The sequence below is a fragment of the Motacilla alba genome, chromosome 3 (assembly GCF_015832195.1).
Source record: "Motacilla alba alba isolate MOTALB_02 chromosome 3, Motacilla_alba_V1.0_pri, whole genome shotgun sequence".
NCBI lineage: Eukaryota > Metazoa > Chordata > Aves > Passeriformes > Motacillidae > Motacilla > Motacilla alba.
In genome coordinates, this window is record NC_052018.1 from 66,693,611 (window position 1) to 66,711,345 (window position 17,735).

General features: G+C 40.8%; 1 protein-coding gene across 5 annotated transcripts in view; it reads left to right on the top strand.

Annotated features, from left to right (window-relative positions):
• Positions 1 to 17,735, top strand: part of SASH1 (SAM and SH3 domain containing 1) — a 528,498-nt gene that overhangs the window by 386,273 nt on the left and 124,490 nt on the right. The window contains exon 1 of one of the 5 annotated variants that reach the window (XM_038132241.1): positions 1,801 to 5,580. The exons of the other annotated variants lie outside the window; for them this stretch is intronic. Within the exon in view, the coding sequence (XP_037988169.1) occupies positions 5,578 to 5,580 (3 nt within the window). The 5' untranslated portion in view covers positions 1,801 to 5,577. Of the gene's footprint in view, positions 1 to 1,800; positions 5,581 to 17,735 lie in introns of those variants that run through there. 5 annotated transcript variants of the gene reach the window in all.

Genomic DNA, 17,735 nt, shown 5'->3' on the forward strand with positions numbered 1-17,735 from the left:
CTACTCCTTCCTTTACCCATTGCCTTTGTTTTCTTACTTTGTTCCTTGTTTAGATTTCATGTAGTACTATTATTCTCTATTTTTTTCTTTAGAAAGTTTCTAGCAGATTGTGGTTGGTATAGCTGTATGGGAACAGACTATTTTGGTCGAGTTATTTATTTTGAATTGGGACTCTCTAAAACCCCCTCCTTGTCATCAATCTAACAGAGATGTTCCGACAGTGTATTAGTCATTACTGGGGTGACATGAAGCAGAGTGCAGTTCTGGAGACGCCCTTCCAGTGAAAGACACTGAGCTTTAAACCCTCTCCACAGATGTGCAGAGCTGTATAAGCCATGCCTAACTCCCTTGCATGCTTAATAGGCTTTTTGCCTATAAATCCCCATGTGCCATTGAGATACTGGATCTTAGTAGTAGGGCTGGATTTAATGGGAAGCCTGGATGTCTCACAGCTCCCTCCTTCAGTGTTGCTTATGGGGATGGGTGGGGTGCACTGCTGCTGCCACCCTAGTAAAAGCAGCAGAGGGAAAAGATCTCCCCGCCCAGCACCCAGAAACAGGCTCAGAACTGGGGCTTTGTCTCCAGAGCTCTGACAGCAGCATGGCCATGCAAGAGATGAAGTAAACAAACCAACAATACAGGCATTTTTGTACAGAATAGGTCTATTATTCTTCCTGACAGCATGACTCGGAATTTGAGTTGTCATTCTTTGTATTGTTCCTTATTTAAAAAGAAAGAGAAAGCAGAACAAGGAATAATACAAATGAGACAGCCTGGGGCTTGTGCTTGCCTATAGGATATTCTTAAAGGTTCTGTTGGCACTACAAATTGGAACAATTTGGAAACCAAGTCCCCGAACCCAGCTGTATTCTTAAAGCAGTCGGGCATTAAAGTCTGACATGCTGCTGTGATTTATTCACCCAGGACTGTTATGCAGACCAATAACCAGGAATCCATAACCAATCACTTACCAAGACTAATTCATTGATCACTCAATGTACAGAGTTTTCCTTAGCTGACTGATGCAGCTCACAGTCATACAGAGTAGCATCTGTGTATTAATGCCCTCTCCTTTTCAGCCCTAGGTGTTCAGGCAGGGTTTAGGCAGGAGGGTGTTGGGTGTGCTACATGAGGGAGGCACACTGCTGCTCCTGGGCATTCTGAGCAGGGAGCCCTGTCTATGGCAGGCTTCCAGGCTGGATTCTGCCCTGACTGTCCCTGCCAGGCAACGGCTTCTGGCAGGAGCCCGTGGCCAGAAGGCTGCTGGAAAGGTGCATGAAGCTATTAGGAATTTCAGACAGCAGTTTGTTGCAACCCTAACTCAGTAAAGCCTCAAAAATTTGCATCAGATGAATTTGGAGCATTTTCTGGTCATTTGGACTGGAAATCCATACTGTATTCTGGGCACAGAAAAGCCAAGATGGATTTTGGGAGATAGCCTTTTCTGCCTTACTCCAGCAGAACCTGGCTATGCCTGAAAAGCAGTCCTTGGGCTTGCTGAAGTATCAAGGGTGGGGATGTCTCACAAAGATACATCAAAAAAATACGGAGTTACACACACCTGAAAGGACATAAACTCCTTGCCGAGGGTTAATAATTTTGTCCTATCTGCATGGTAACCTCCTCACCTGGCCAAGGAAGTCTTCTGGAGCACTCCCTTGGCTGGGGGGGGGGGGGGGGGGGGGTACAGCTGGGGAAACCCTGCACAAGCGGGACATACAGCATAAATCCTTATTCCACTTTTCAAGACTGTAAACCTCAGCTTAACTGGGCAGCCTGGAAGGTCTTTCATTCCACTAGACCATTTCTGTTTACACATCTGTAGCATTTAAACATTGCAGGATTGTTTAAATGCATTTAACATTTAATGCATTTATGTTTATGCTTAAATACATAAACAATGCATAGATTTTGTTTAAAGGCATAAACATTGCATGACAAACTCAGTTCATGGTCTTAAATAATTGGGGGGTTTGGCCTGAAGCAAACAAACTGACAGTGGAGGAATTAAGGGGAACCACATCATACCTTCCATTATTGACAGGTAATAGATAACAGATTAACTGTATTGGCAGATAAATGAATAAATGATTGAGAGTCATATCCATTAATGGCAACCAGCAAACATCTTCCGCACTTAGTCTCTTGATACAGTTTATGAAGTCAGTGCCTGGATGCCCAGGAATGCCTCTTGCCTCCCTCTTGCAGCAGGAGGTGGGAAAATGGAGTGGAGAAGCAGCAAGGAGAAGAGGGTGCCTGAGAGAATGAGGAGGAGGCATGAAGCACTCTGCTAGGCAAGTCAGATGCAATTAAAAAGTCTTTGACTGAGAGACATGGAAAAATGAGGAAGCAAGCTCACAAAGACATCCAGCAAGAGGGGCAAATGGGAGCAGACACACAGTCTGCTACAGGAGGGCATTAAAATGTCCTGGTCAGGAGGTGTGGAGGAGGAACACAAGGGAACACACAATTAATTTATCTAGAGCAGACTGTGGCAACCAGTGAGTGTCAAGGGATGGAGGCCCAACAGGAGGAAAAGGGTCACACATAAGTTAATGCCTCATGCTCACAGACCCAGGTACCTGGATACAGGCACACAGGTTGTGGTCATTGGGAGTGGAGCTGCAGCCCAGCCTCATCCCCAGTGGGCCACAGCTGTGAGAAGCAGGTGAGCAGCACTGAAGGCAATGAGACCTGGAGTGCCCAGGTGCCCTGACCAACCACCAAAGGGAGCAGAGGGCACCCAGGTGCAACGCATGAACATGAGAGGTATCAAAGGTTGGGCTAAAGAACAAGAAGGGCAGATGCTTGCAGCCTTCTGATATGACCTGATGTGTGGGCTAATGCTTGAAACCTTCTGAAATGGTAAGGTGTTACTCTGTATGGGTTGAAGCTTTCTGGAATTGTTTGATGATACTCTGTGTATTGTGGCCATCTCAACTGCAACATGTGCTGTGGCTTATGCTGTGATACCTGGAGGTGTTACAGAGGTCCACACTAGGAGGACACAGGGTACATATAGGGTTGGTGGTATGGGGACACCATGGTAAGCTGCAGGAACTTCTTGTGTGGCACTGGGAGAAGTCCAGTCCCTTTCTCCCCATGTCTTTATTTTCTGATGCATAGCAGAGGCAGCATATGCAATGAGACTCTCCTCAGCAGTGCACTACACAAGACTGATGGCAATACGCTTTTCTCAGGAATTTCTCATTATGCATTTGTTATTTTCAATGAATATAAGGTGGGAGCGTCAGCTAAAGGTAGTTCACTGGCTTACTTCCTACTCATATTTAAAATTTGGAAGCTTAAGCCTTTTCTTTCTGATGTTTTGGCTGTTCAGCAGAGGTTGTAAAGCTTTGCTTTCAGTGGGGAAATCGATCAACTTGAAAACTGAAAATTGGTTCTGTCTGACACTGCCATACAAGTAAGACAGAGTGCAGCATGTACTGTTCTTTTTGTCCCTTTTATGCTATAGATTTCCTAGTGTGGGGTAGTTGTACCACAGTGGTGAATGCACACTCACTTTTAATTGGATATTTGTTATTAAACATTTATAAAGTTCCCAAACATACAAAGCATGTGGAAGTCTGGTTAAGAAGGATTTAGTCCCTTTGTGACTATATACAAACATTTGAATACATGAATCAGACTGAATCATGAGGTTAAAAATAGATTAGTAAAGTCTTCAAATTTACTTTCTAAATTTTAAACCATGTGGAGGCATATGGGAGCATTTAAAGTTAGTTCACTTTAATCTCTTTCTCTGATACCAGAAGGAGTAAACAAGGGGGTTTCCTTTTCTTTTAATGAAAACAGGAGATTGTCAGGACTTAAAATGAAGCCCTGAGAAGAGGCAGCAGCTTGTTTCCTGCTTCCTTCCCGTTTTGTTTCTGCCAGGGACCCTCAGCTGTTGGGCTCAGGCCCCAACCCTCCAGCACCCTCATCCCACATGCTGTCCTTTCCCTGGTGCTTTTGCCTCCCGCCTCCCATGGACAGTTGGCATTCTGCTTGGATGGCCTTAGGCTGCTCCTGCTCACTTTGGCCACAAGGCCATTGCCACTGAATGTGATTGTGGATGTAAATCCCTGGCCTGGACGGTGAGGATGGCAGCTGTTTGTAGTGTGCATCTCACCTAATCTCAGTCCTGGTTCCTCTTCCCACAGCAGCAGGATAGTTGGTGGGGTTGGGATGTTGTAGCCTGTGCTGTTGGTCCCTGTAATACTGAGGTCAGGCCCTCTTTGTCCTTGTAGGAGTGTAGCAGAACCCAACCCTCCAGAATTGCCCACTTTAATAGCTGCAGATGAAAAGGTCACCTATAGCAGCTGGAAAGAGCTGCTGCTAGAGCACAGCTTTGCTTTGCAAATGTAGGAATTGCTGAGTTGGAAAGGTGAGCTTATGCAAGTAACGGGGTGTGGGACAATTATATAAAATCATCAGAATCACCATCATCTGTAGAAAGTGGTCTTCTGGTACTTCAGAACAGCAATGCCATTTTTGCTCTTCTTAGAAGGACATCAAGACGTTTTTAACTTGAAAGGAAGTCTGAGAGCATCACTGACTTACAGTAGCGTGGTAGGACATTACATATGACACTCCATCTCATAATCATTTTTCCCCTTTTTAACTTGTAGTGATATGTCTGATAGAGTATGTTGGTTTTTAAATTTGCTTCCAAATAGAGCTAAAAAGGTGTTTTAGAAAATTATATACAGGGATCTTGCTAAAGGCCTAACGTTTCAAATCTTTCACGAGCGTGTGTGGGCATATGCCTAAGAGAAATTTTTCTGTGTACGTAGGAATAAGTCACACATTTATTTGCTTTCTGCATTCCAAGCTCACTTTCATTTGTGCAGCTACAAAGCTTCTGCTGTTTTTAAGCCTAGATAAGATTCAGAGGGCCACAACAAATTGGCAGTACAATCCTTATCAGCCGTTTTCATAACCGGCACAACTCGGGTTGGTCCAGTCTGGAGGGGAAGCTGTGAAGGGACCAGCCTGGGCTGAGCCAAGGCTGTAGTGTCTGGGTGAAGGGTACCCTCAGGGGGCTGCTGGGGGCAGGGCTGGCTGCTCCATTCTCAGGCAGGAGAACCCGTGTGTTCCAGGAGCAGACCTGCCACCCCGGTGTTAGCGGCAGCCGGCACGTGGTGGTGGAAGTGACACGTCTAGCAGGAAAGGAAGAAGGTGTTTTCAAAGGGGGGGCTGCAGCCAGACAACTGCAGCTGGGTGGCTCTGCCTTTGTTTGAAACGTAGTGCTGGGGAGTCAGCAAGGCCTTTGGCTCAGCTCCTGTGAGCCTTTGTGTGTGCCTGTCAATTTACTTGTTTGTATTTTAAGGAGTGGTTACCCAGCATTTTTAGGACACATGGCTCTTCCTCAGGAATGGGACTGTTTGGCTTGCTGATGTTTTTCATCTGGAGTATGAAGTACTGCTTTGATGGCTGATGGGGTTTCTTGCCCTTTCTGTGTTTGGACGTTGATGGAGAAGTGAGTGGCACAAATGTTTTGGAGAATAGTCTAGGCTGTAAAGAAGAATAAACGTAATAATCCCTGTCAAGGCAGTTGCTGTTCATCAGTGTCAGATGGTAAGTCATTGAGATCACTCCATTTTCATATAGCTCTATATTGTATCTTCAAACTATACACTACATTAATGCCTTTTAGAAATCTATCATATAGTTAATTATAGCTGAATTTAGTAGTTCCTGGCATTGAATATTACTTTCAGACTGGTTTCACCTGAGAAATAGAAGCATTACAGTTCTGCTGCTTCCTGTCCTCTTATTACAAAAGGGAAGAAGACAGTTAATTAGTAAATTAGACAGTTAATTATCATTACAGGTAAGATTTAGGTGTTGGTTTATACATTTGATTTATCCCTTAGAATGAAATTTGTGGATAAACATGAATGTGAGGAATGTTTAAATTGAAAGGAAAGAGAGTGATAAATACAAATTTTGAGAAGTAGGATGTGGATCGAAAGTTAGTCATGCAGGGTATTTTTTCTCTGTCTGTTTTAAATACTAGTGAAAACTTCCTTCTTGAATTTAGCTTGAATTCAGGTTGTTTTCCATTTGCTGCATCTTCTAATTAGTCACCTATTGACATTGTTTTAAAGGCAAGAGAGACTGAATGTTGCTCCTAGGTGTTCACTTGGTTTAGATCTAATTTTCTGTTCAGGGCACCCGTATGGGAGAACATTAAAAAAACTGCAGCGATTCATTGGGTGGCTGAAGCTGTTAGTACTCCCCAGGGATGGCACAAGAAATGAAATCTCAATTAAGAGTGACTTTCCCTTACAAAGTAAAGCCTTTGAATCAGAGCATACCTCTGAGCTTTTTGTCTGCCAAATGGGTGGGGGTAATTCAGTTGAGAAAATGCAGTCAAGATGTGAAAAAACGTGCCTGGGGGCATCCAGTCTTCCCAATGATGCACGGATGTTAGCAACATGCTGAGCTTTAAGATCCCAGAGCACAATACAACAGAATATTCACTTCTCAGTCTCTGGGAATTAAATTAGGTGTCAAACCAAAGGCCTTTAGGGAACTAAAATCAGCAAATCAGTTTGGTTTTCAGTTGGAACTTTAACATGACTTACAAACTTTCTGTGTGTGAAAGCTTATGATAGTATGGTTCTCTGCTGGCACTGAAATGAGAACTTGTCACTATTTTAATGGCAGTGCCTTTTGTATAAGCCAGTTGTAACTTGGAAACTTCAAAAAAATTCAGACTATACTTCAGCAAAATGAATTCTAAAAGTTTTGAAAGTATGAAGTGTACTTTATAGTACTTTACAGTATATACTTTATAATAGATGGTATAAAATTGATCTTAAGATTCTTAATTCCTGAAATTATGTGTAGGCCTGAATGAAATTATTTTAAAGTTCCTGCAGAGACCCCTGTTCCAACTAAATAAGTGGATTTCCACGAGTTGATAGTCTCACATACTCTGTTACATAAGAATTAAAAGAAAAAAAAAAAAAAAAGAGAGAACTGAAGCTAAATGCGTATTCCTCTGAAAGGAGAAAGCAGACAAAGTCAATAAAAGTGAAATAGTGAAATATATTGTAGTGGTGCTATACATTTGGTTTAAATGAGTTTGAAGTACACCACTTCAAATATCTTGTATGAAGGTAACGCTATGGAGGAAGGATCTCTTAAGTGCAGATTGTCTTTATTTTAAGATAAAATAATAAAATTAAAGAAACTGGATCTTATTCTATAGTTCTTCATAAAATATGAAGAACATCTTTAATGCTTTCAATTTTTTTCCTCTTATGGACTGTTGTAAATAGTCAGTGTTCTTGATCTCAGCTGCTCAAGTTTAGGTTAGGCCTCCTGAATAATGAGAATTCTCCTGTTAGCAATTCTCCCCCAATACATTTTTTGTTTCCTTTTAAGCTCAGTGGATTTTTTTCAGTATTTGAGAAATGCTGAAATTGTATTTTCATGCACTGTAAAATCAAAAGGACTAAAATCCCTGTTTTCCTCTCCATTTCCATTAAAAAAAACCTATGTAACTTCATGTAGAGGGGCAAGGAAATGTCAACTGCCATAAATTCTTAGGTTCAAGGTCTTCCAACTGAGCTAGTGGTAACTCCCAGGCAATTGGTTTTTTAGAAGGACATGTTTTGTAGAACTAATAACTAGGCCTCTAGGTTATTTAAGGTGTTCTCCTCTGAACTCTTCATTATTGCTTGAGATTTTTTTGAAGTGCAGTGTAAGGAATGAATCTCATAGCCCAGATGATGGAAGTCTTGCAGTGCTGAGGAGAGCAAAAGATTTATTTTACGTGCCATCTGTTAATAAATCTTTATTTAATGGATGCTTTTCTATGACAGCAGGAAAGAAGTTGACTCATGCTCAGCCTGAAGCCTGCAGATCCTTTTGTGAGAACTGCCGCAGGGCCAGCTGTCTCCCATCCCCTGCTCATCCTCTAACTTATTTCTTCCCAAATGAAGTATTTTGCAACAATATGTCCTTTTTGCATCCTGCTTCCCCTTTGTCTTAGCCCATTTCTCCACTTTCCATATCCATCTGTGTATCTAATCTGCTCTCTGTTATTCCTGCAGCTCCTTCTAGCTTTCTGCAGTCTGAAAACTCAGAAATCAGGTTGATCATTGTCATCAACAGACATGGTCCTTTCTAACTCAGGGTTTTTAGTGCTTTCTGCTGTCCTCTGCAGGCTCAGGCACTTCTTGCAGATTTCTGCTGAGCACCATGATCTGGAGAGGATGGTCACTGAGGTCCCAGAAGAGCCTCAAAATGGATGTCTTGGTCACAAGACCCAAAATGTGAACAGTTCCTAAACAAGTACGCTGTAAGAGTATTGAATAGTGTGCAAATGTCTTGATGCATCTTTCCAGTTTGATAAGGAACTACTGGCAAGTACTTTTTGATGTGGTTTCCCTGTTCTGCACAGTTTCATGTAGATCCTTTCTTCATGAATATGCCATGTGAAGCAGCATTGGGAACCATGTAAAAATGGAGCTATATCTTATTTGTTTCCTTCTTATTTGTAAGTGTATTATTGAACAAAAGTTAACTTTATTTGACAATAATTTACAAAGTTGCTCACAAAGACAAATGACCTCAAAATCTTTATGTGCTTACAAAATAGTATGTGTGTTTCTTTTCACACTTTCCCTGCAAATTTAGGTCAGACTGAAAGGTCAGTGGGGCCCCTGTGAAACCTATTTTTGGCCCACAGAGATAAACATTTACTTGCCTTTTCTCTGTCCTCTGCACTGTTGTGCCTGGATCTGTGCTACTGATCTCTCCAGACTCGTGTGGAGGAGGATTTTGCTGTCCACGGCAATGACAGCTGGAGGGCAGAGGCAGCATGGACCAGGGTGCTGGTGTGGGGCAGCCCTGAAAGGGGCTGGTGAACCTGCATCAACCCAGACCACTCTGGTGACCTCTCTGGGAGTGAGAGGACTCAGTTTCTCTACCTGTTTCATGCCCAAACCACATCTGCCATGACCACTTCCTCTCACATATCAAAGATATGCTTAGTGGCCTGTGTTTGTGTTTCAGTAGCTTTTGGGTAGTTAGGTCTTTCTGCTTACCAGCAGGTTCTGCTCTGTGTGATACTATTGAGGAAAAATCTTTATTCAGCCTGCTTTATGCCTGATGTAGTCATCTGAAGTAGGTGTTGAACAGTATCAGAACCTTTGTTGTTTTCCTCCCTTTTTAATGCACTCAAACTAACTGTGCTTTCTGCTCTTTCTGAGTTTGGGATGAGTTTAGGTTACCTCTGAAATACAACCACAGGTCTTTCCCTGCCTATCATTCCCAAACAAGCTGTACATTTTCTGCATTAGTAATTCAGTTGAGTGAATTCCAAGAAAGTTTCTCTTGTGCCAGTTCAATATTTTACTTTTTTTTAGCAATAAGACATCCTGTTGTCCTTTTTTATTCTTCATGGCTATTTTATTAGCACATAGGCTTTTAATATGATGGCCAGAGTTTGTTGTTTGTTGTCCCTTTTGTAACCTTACAGTGAACTCCAGTATCTCTTTTCCCCTCTTCATAGTTGGTGCTCTTTTTTTTTTTTTTTTTTTTTTTCCTTTTTCCATCATCTGCCTGGGTTTTGACTGTTAATCTGCATTGTTTTAGTTGAGAGGGGAGAATTTAGTTCACTTTGTTGTTTTCTTTCTTTCTTCACTAGATGGATAACAGCAGAATAGCAGGGAATCTGTCATGGAGCCATCATTCCATGATCAAAGAAGTCGAAGTGTTCTTGGCAGTGTCCTCTGCACAGCCTGTGTATGCAGCCCCATCATGTCCATGTGTGCCCCTCTCTGCCTGGTGTTTTACTTGAGTTGGTAGGGTCTAAGGTGATGCTGAGGCAGCCCCTGGACCTTCTTGCTTAGCCCAATTATTGTCCGAATTTGTCCCACTTTCCCTAGGAAAACATGGGTTTGTTTTTATGCATTTCCTGTTCCTTTTTTTTTTTTTTTTAAGTAACAGAAGCTTTCTGTCCTTCCTGAAAGAGACCAGAACTCTGGACAGCAGGAGGTCATTGAGGCACCTGGAGAGGAGCAGAAGCACTTCCCACACAGGCAGGAATGCCTGAGCTCCTGATAAATTGAAGAGCCAACAACAGCAAGGGAAGAAAATAAAGATCCTAACCAAGGGAACAAACTTCTAATTAGTTTTTAAAAAAAACTTGGGAGAAAAATCTTGTGATGTCTTAAAAGTGTTTGTCATTTCCTTGAAAATATTGTGGCCACTTCCACCACTTGATTGCTCATTCCTCCTTACTTTAAATAGGGCGCAGTTTAGTGCAGTGGTGGTGCATTTGAGGGCCTCTGTGCTACTTAGTCACCTGACTTCTTGGACTTTGCCATGAGAACTAATTACTAAACTGATTACTAAACTAGACCCAGAATAAGCAATTATCCCATGTACTTTTTGCTTGCAACACTTTCCATGGATCAGCTGTAGCTACCTTTAGTACTTAATGTTAAGTGGCATTACCATTAGTACTTAGTGTTAAATGGCATTCCCTGCATGTTTAGCTATCGATCTGACCTCATAATTTTCTTGTTAGTTTCAAACTCTCAACAGCAGAAGTGATTTGCAACTTTTCTGTGTTCCTGAAGATGTTTAGGTGCAGATGCAAATCAGTGTGGTGGATTTAAGACTATTAAAAACTTAAGAAATTTTCCTAATGACTTTATAAGGACTCCATTAAGATACTTAGTAAGGTCTCAGAAGTCCATGAACCACAAGCGGAAAACCACAGCTTCAGATACAATCTGTTAGGAATTAGTGGTGAATTCACAGTGTTTGTTACCTGCATTACTGCTAGTAAACAAGAGGAAGCATCTGCTGTCTATTTAAGCAGCAAAGATTAGCAGCAGAATTTTCAAAAGCAGTCATTTTATTCTACTGATCATGATCTGGAAAGTCTTTCAGGATCTAGATTATTCTAAATGTCTCATTTCTCATTCCTGCCTTTCATCATATTGCCATATAGTTTTCATTATGGAGGAACATGAAATCCAGAAAGATGTGAGTGCCTGAAATGAAGAGATATCACTGTATCATATAAACCTAGGTTAGTGCAGTTCTGGTTAAATTTTCTATGATTCTTCATCTTCAGTACAGTGTTAGTAAATGATGACCATGGGTCCCTATGATGTAGTATCCACTACTTCTATAATTATCATTAATATAATTTTACATGGAAAATACAATTGAAATATAACATTGCTATGCTACCCTCCACAATGATCACGGTGGTGATAAAATTCTCCCAACTGTAACACTTTTAGTTCTAATGAATCAAGTTTCCTTGCAAAAAGACTTCAAAAATCTTTGATATTTCAGTTTCTTCTGAAACTCTGCATTTTTGCATGCACTATAGTACAGAATTACTGCTTTCCAGCAAGTGCTTCCATGTCTTTACATGATTTGGGACTTTCTTACAGAGCATCTCCCCTTCCCATTTACATGAGTGTCTCCTTTCAGCTGCTTATTTTCTCCTGTTGCTGTAATTTTTTTAGCAGGTTTATTTCTATTATGCTTCATTGTATAAATGTTGCACAGCAAAATAGATCATTTCCTAAAATATCTTTGCTTTCCTAGAGTCATGGAGCATGTGATATGCAGCCTGTACTGGTGCATGATTATTTACAGCACAAAGAGTACGCATAGTGTGGTCCAGTTGGCAGTGCCCTGGACCACAACTTTGAAAGACCCTGATTTCCTTTTTGGCTCAATTACTTATTTGCTGTGTTTCTCATAGCAGATAATTTTAGTTTTGTGCATCTTCACCCTCTATTTCTGACTCCGATGTTGAGTGAAAATGCTTTTAATCTGTAAGCAATGTTTTGTGCAGTGTGACAGATCTTGTTCTTTAGGTGATGCTTCTGTAATAAATACTCAATGCATGTTAATAATACTAGAACAGGCACCAAAGCATCTTAGAAAGTGAAGCAATCTAGGAGATCCATTTGGGCAAACATTTGTCACAAAAAATTTTGCAGTGTTCTCTTGGGGGTCAGTGCCTGTCTGCACAGAAAATCTAAAATTCTCAGTAACTAGGGTTCCAACACCTGGTTCCACTACTCCTAATTTCCTACTTTGTGTTTATTCCTGCACTATTTATTTCTAGACTTTTCAGAACTTCATGTGTTTCAGAACTTCATGTGGACAAAAGCTCCCATTTTACTTCATGCGTTCCTCTGATTTTGGTAACTCTAATTTTGGTAACACTGTCACTCGTTATTACTGAAAGAATTATATCTTGACTTCTGGGTCTTGACTGGCATCATAGCAGTTTGGGCAAGTTGCTTTGAAAAGAGGGAACTCCCTTTTACAGCTGCCAAGGTAGTTTTCAGCTATGATAAAGTCCAACCACTGATGATTTTATATTGAGTTCAGTTTTTACCAGAGAAGATGGTCATACCAAGAGGGGAAAAAAGGTCTTTTCACAAGCCTTGGTCATAACTTTGTATCCATGTCAACACTGATTTTCTGTTTTGTGCAAATTTCATTAGTTTTCAGATGTTTTAAAGCAAGCCTGCATGGCTTATGCTGAGAGGCTGCAGGAAGGGGGTGCTGGGATTTCTGTCTGCTCAGTGCAACAGGGAGAGCCCTGCCTGGATACTGAAGGAGGAAGGAAACTTCTTGCTGCTCCTTTGCACTGCTCTTGTTTCCAGAGAAATGACTGGGTGAATTCTGATTGGCATTGTACCTTTTGCAAGATGCAAACTTAGAATTTACTACAAGTGTGTTTAGACCCTTCTGAAAGGGAAATGAAATACATAAACTTCATTCTTCTTTCAAAATTTGTACTTGAGGGGAGGAAATGTTTTCCTGTCAGTGGAGTCTTTGGCTATATTTTTTGCACCTTCAAAGTTATAACAAAACTGACTCTGACTTTTGTGGTATGGCTAAAGTGGGGAAAGGGTTTTGGGTCTTTATTTTTCACATTCTGATATAAAATACTACTGAAAAAAAAATCCAAACTTTTCTGAAGTACTTTTGCTGCAGAAAGCTCTAGCACAAAGAGGCCTTTGTTTCACATAAGTATTTAAATCTCTGGTAAACTCCTGCTCTTTTGTGTTTGGTGGTTTTTTTTCTTCCCCAGACAGGTGCCATGGAGCTGTATGACATTTGTAGAGCAGATGGGATGCCATTTTACTGTTGTATCTAATTGACAGAACCTTACACTCTCCATGCATCCTGCCTTGGAAAGTGTGGACTTTGGAGTTTTAGCACTTTTTTCCTCAGGAGCAGCTTGTTTAACTCACTGCTGGATGAAGAGTGAGAGCAATAACTCACTAACTGGTCTTGGGAATTCATACCTTCTTGGTGCTGAATTTGCCATTTTGGCTAATTGGTCACTTGCTGTTGACTTGGCCACCGTGCATTGTACTAGGTATAGCCACAGATGCTGTTGTGTGCATGCATTTTAATAGAAATAGCAGCACTGCCTGTGAAATCCCATAATGACAGACATAATTGAGTATGTGTAAAAAAACCACGAAGATGTCTGTGAAATGCTGTCTCTGGAGATGTGTGAATGCACACATCCCTCCATGCCTCCTTCCCCCTTCAGATTCCCAAAGGAGGGATTTTGCAAATGCCCAGTTTTGGGGTTCCAGAAGTGGTGGCAGTCTATTTCCAAAAGGCTGGTGGGTGAGAAGGTCTCAGAGAAGAAAATATGTCCCAATTATTTTTTATAATCTTGACATGCCACCATCATGCTCAGTTCTTGCACATATGTATGTCTCATAAAAAAAACACATAATAACTGTTTCAAGTGTAACTTCACCTGAAGGTTGTACACCCCCTGGCAGGTCTGGTTTACACAAGAAAGCCACATTTGCAATGTGCTTCCAGCATTTAAATCCTGAAAGATACATATGTTTCCCCAGCAAATGCCTCTTTGAGAAAGCAGGTGATGATTTCACTTTCAGAAAGGTAGCTGTAATTAGTAGTGCTTGTCACTGGATATGACCAAGAGGGATAGGAATATCCAAACAAGTATTTAATGCATTTCAGTTGGAGTATAAATGAACAAACAAACCCCTTGCCCTCTAGCAGCTGTAATTTTTAGAATTACTCTTATAAAGCATATTGAGTTTGAGATTCTTGGCTTCCTTGTGCAGCAGCCTGCCCCTCTGGCAACTGCCATCCTCAGTCATATCAGTTACATGCTGCCACAGCCACTCAAATATCTTGGGCAAATGTTAATATTAAAAGCAGGCCAGGTGGTTGCAAACTCTGGGACAGATCTTCAGTTCAGAAGCAAAATTATAGGATTTACAAAGAGCCTGTATAAAAATTCTCCAGTTCTCCAGGTGACAATGGTTGTTTCTGTGGCACTGTCATGCAAAGCATTTCAATGTCCTTTGTGAATCCTTGATACCCGTAAACTCTAATTCTAACTTCCAGCATTGTATCTTGGCCTTTTGGCACGAATGCCATTCAGACTCCTTTGGAGTAAGTGCTGGCTGCTGTGCAAAGGACTTCCACTGTCTGGTTTAAAGAATTAAAATGCAAAAGGTAATTATTTTTTTAAAAACGGAGAAATCTTAAGAGGTTATGCAGCCGGCTCCAAGCCCCAGAGCGGAATCCGTTGTACCGAAATAATGGGAAGTTGGGAGGCTCTCAAGAACAGGTTAGACAGTGATGAAGGCACCACACTGACCCCAGGCAATCAATTCCATTACTTTTATGAACCTTGCAGTTAGAAAGCTTTTTCTAGTGTTTAACTGCACACTGCCCCAGCTGCAATTAAACCTGTTCATTCTTGCCCTATCCCAAATAGATAGAGAAGTTTGTTTTTCTTAGTGAAGCAATGGTTTTACATATTTGAAAATTATTATCCTGTTCTCTGGCAATCTTCTTTTGTCTTGGATAGATCATCCTCATTCTCTCAGTCTCTGCTTGTAAACATCTCATTTATGTGGTTGTCTTCTACATTTTCTCTCATTAGTCCATGTCAGTCCTGACATCTAGGGCACACTGGGTCAAAACACAACCCAGAACTCCAGCTGACAGCTTGGGCTTGGTGAGCAGTGCTCTGTCTTGCAGGTGATTCTGTATTCCCTTGCTCTTCTGTAGCAAGATGACTTTTTTTGATGCACCTTCAGGAGCTATTTTCAAGCACTCTGAGCTGTCTGTCATCTCTAAATTTAATGAGCATATTCTCTATTCTACTGGCCAGCCTGTTAATTAAAATATTGAAAAACAGATCCCTGCAAAACTTTACTCAATATATATTTTTCCCTTTGCTGCCAACCACTGAAAACTAATCTCTGAAAGTGTTTCTTTCAAGCAGTTGTGTACCACCTTATAATGGTATCAGCTGTGTTGTATAAGGTAGAAACCTTATTAAATTCAAATGTATTCCAGCTGCTGCTACTTCTTATCCACTACCAGTTATGCTCCAAAGTAGGAAATTAGATTGATTTGACAAAATTAATTCTTGTCAAATCCATTTAGCTGTTTAAAACTCTTACAGGATAATAGGGTAGAAAAAGAAACATTATATAACTCATTTGTGTGTCTTTCCAGCCCCGTGCTTGCCCTCCCTTAGCCTTCTTGAACTCTCTTCTTCACGCACCCTCATTTGTAATTACTGTGGCACAGGAGTGAGAACAAGAGATGGAGACAGCAGTCATTATTACTGCCAAAATCCTTGTATCTTGAAGCAAAGCCTGGGCATTCTTGGATGAAAATGAGCAGGTTAAGCTTATTTGAAACCACCAGGCTCGCTAAATACTCTAATGCTGTTTAGCCCTTTGACACTGCCCTGAATTTTCTGTCATACCTGAAGCCTTATTATAATCCTTCCTCATGCATCCATATAAAATAATCCAGCTATTTAACCTCTGTTACCTGTGTACGTACACACTTTGGGAAATGGGTGCCAAAATATTTAAAACCCGTTTCACCCTTGCTGGAATCTATTTACGGATCAGGATAATATTGTGCATGTTGGGGAGTCATTTGAATAATTTTCTGTTTGCAGACAAACATAAACACTAGCTAGGCAAGTACAGGCAATAGAAAGCATATGTTTAAATCATGTTTTGGACAGTGAAAACTATTTAAGAAACTATACAAGAGGATAATTATATTTCCTTTCTATTCTTAAGAAGTCCTATCTATTAGTATGTATTTGGAAAATGCTAGGAGTTAAAAAGGTATCACAACACTCGAAGAATGCTTTTAGGAGGTAAGGAATTTGTCTTTTTGACAAATCAAAAGGCAATCTTTTCTTAGATCTGTCTGCACATGCAGTTTACATATACAAATATAATAAATTATAATATACAATAATATAATAATTTTTATCTCTGGGAATTTTAGATTTTTATATAAACCCCTGAAATTTGGTGAGTAATGAAAATTGTCTTCTTACTGTGTGCTTATGTATTCCTTAAATGCCTCATGTGTTAACATGGGAAACCTCAGGGCCACATAGGCTTTTCAGACTTCTAGGCAATTGCTCAGACAGCATACCCCTTAGAATCATCCACTGAAACCACCCAAAATAATTCGTGGAGCTGCAAGTCATGTGAAATTAAGTCATGGATTGTATCTAGCCCAAAGCCTAGTGGGCTCACCACCCATCCCTGCTGCTGCTTCCTCAGTGGTAGGGACAGCAAATATAGAGTGTATCCATAAGGTCACTTGGCTTGTCCCCAAGACACAGGGTTACTGCTGCTCTCTCTTATATTCCCCGCAGTAATGTAGCTACTTTTTTTTCATCCCTTTCACATATTCTGTCCTCAGTGACACATAACAATGACCAAAATGATCAGTTTGCATACACAAATAATGTCATTGTTTTATGAGCCGGTATTTCAGGGCTTAAAAACACATACATTTATCTCATTGCCCTGAGTTACACCCTCTTGAGCTTTCTTCTGCAATCTGGCTTTCCCCTCGGTGTTTACACACCCTTCATGCTTTCAGATAATTGCTGCATCCTTTCCAGTCCCTTTAACCTTCATCTAGCCAAGCAACAGTTGTTTGTTTAAATGTATTCTCACAAATAACATCTTCCCACAGAAGGCAAAACGAATGTGTGATGCACTTCTGGGATCAAGCGTATTAGTAATTTTCAAAAACCCAAGTCTCAATTACTTTTTGTTAGTCATATGTTGCTACAGGATACACATTGTACTGAAGCAGCATATTTGGCCTAGTAAAACAGAATTGCCTAATTATTAAATCCTTGCAAATGAAAATTCTTTTTTTTTTTTCTGAGAACTAGAGCTACCAGCCTACTCTACATATACTTAAACAAAAAAAACTTTCCTGTAAAACTTCATCAACATGGAGCCAGTGCAGTAAGCTCACTGCCCTCAAGGGCTGTTTTATCAACATTGATGCAGTTGGTTGAGTTGTGGAGGGTAAATTCCTCCCACTCACACCACCACAGTCACAATAATCCTTCTGTTCGTGAACTTCCCAAAATATTTATTGAGAGAATAGCTTGGAGGTATGTTTTCAGCAGTGCTTAAGCCTGTTTTCACTTGTCTTTTTTTTTTTTTTAATTACATTTTAGGAGGGGGTTGGCCAGTGCTTAAAAGCTGAAGTCTCAGATAGATGGCTTCTTCTCATTTTAATTACTTTGACAGGCACCTCTCCTTTCCAGCTGAGCTACCCTAACTGGAAGCAGCTGCTCCTTGGAATTACTCCCCCTCCTCGCTGTCTTGCAGAAGTAATAAGTGTCTCGTGCCCCTTCAATGAATTTATGGACATGA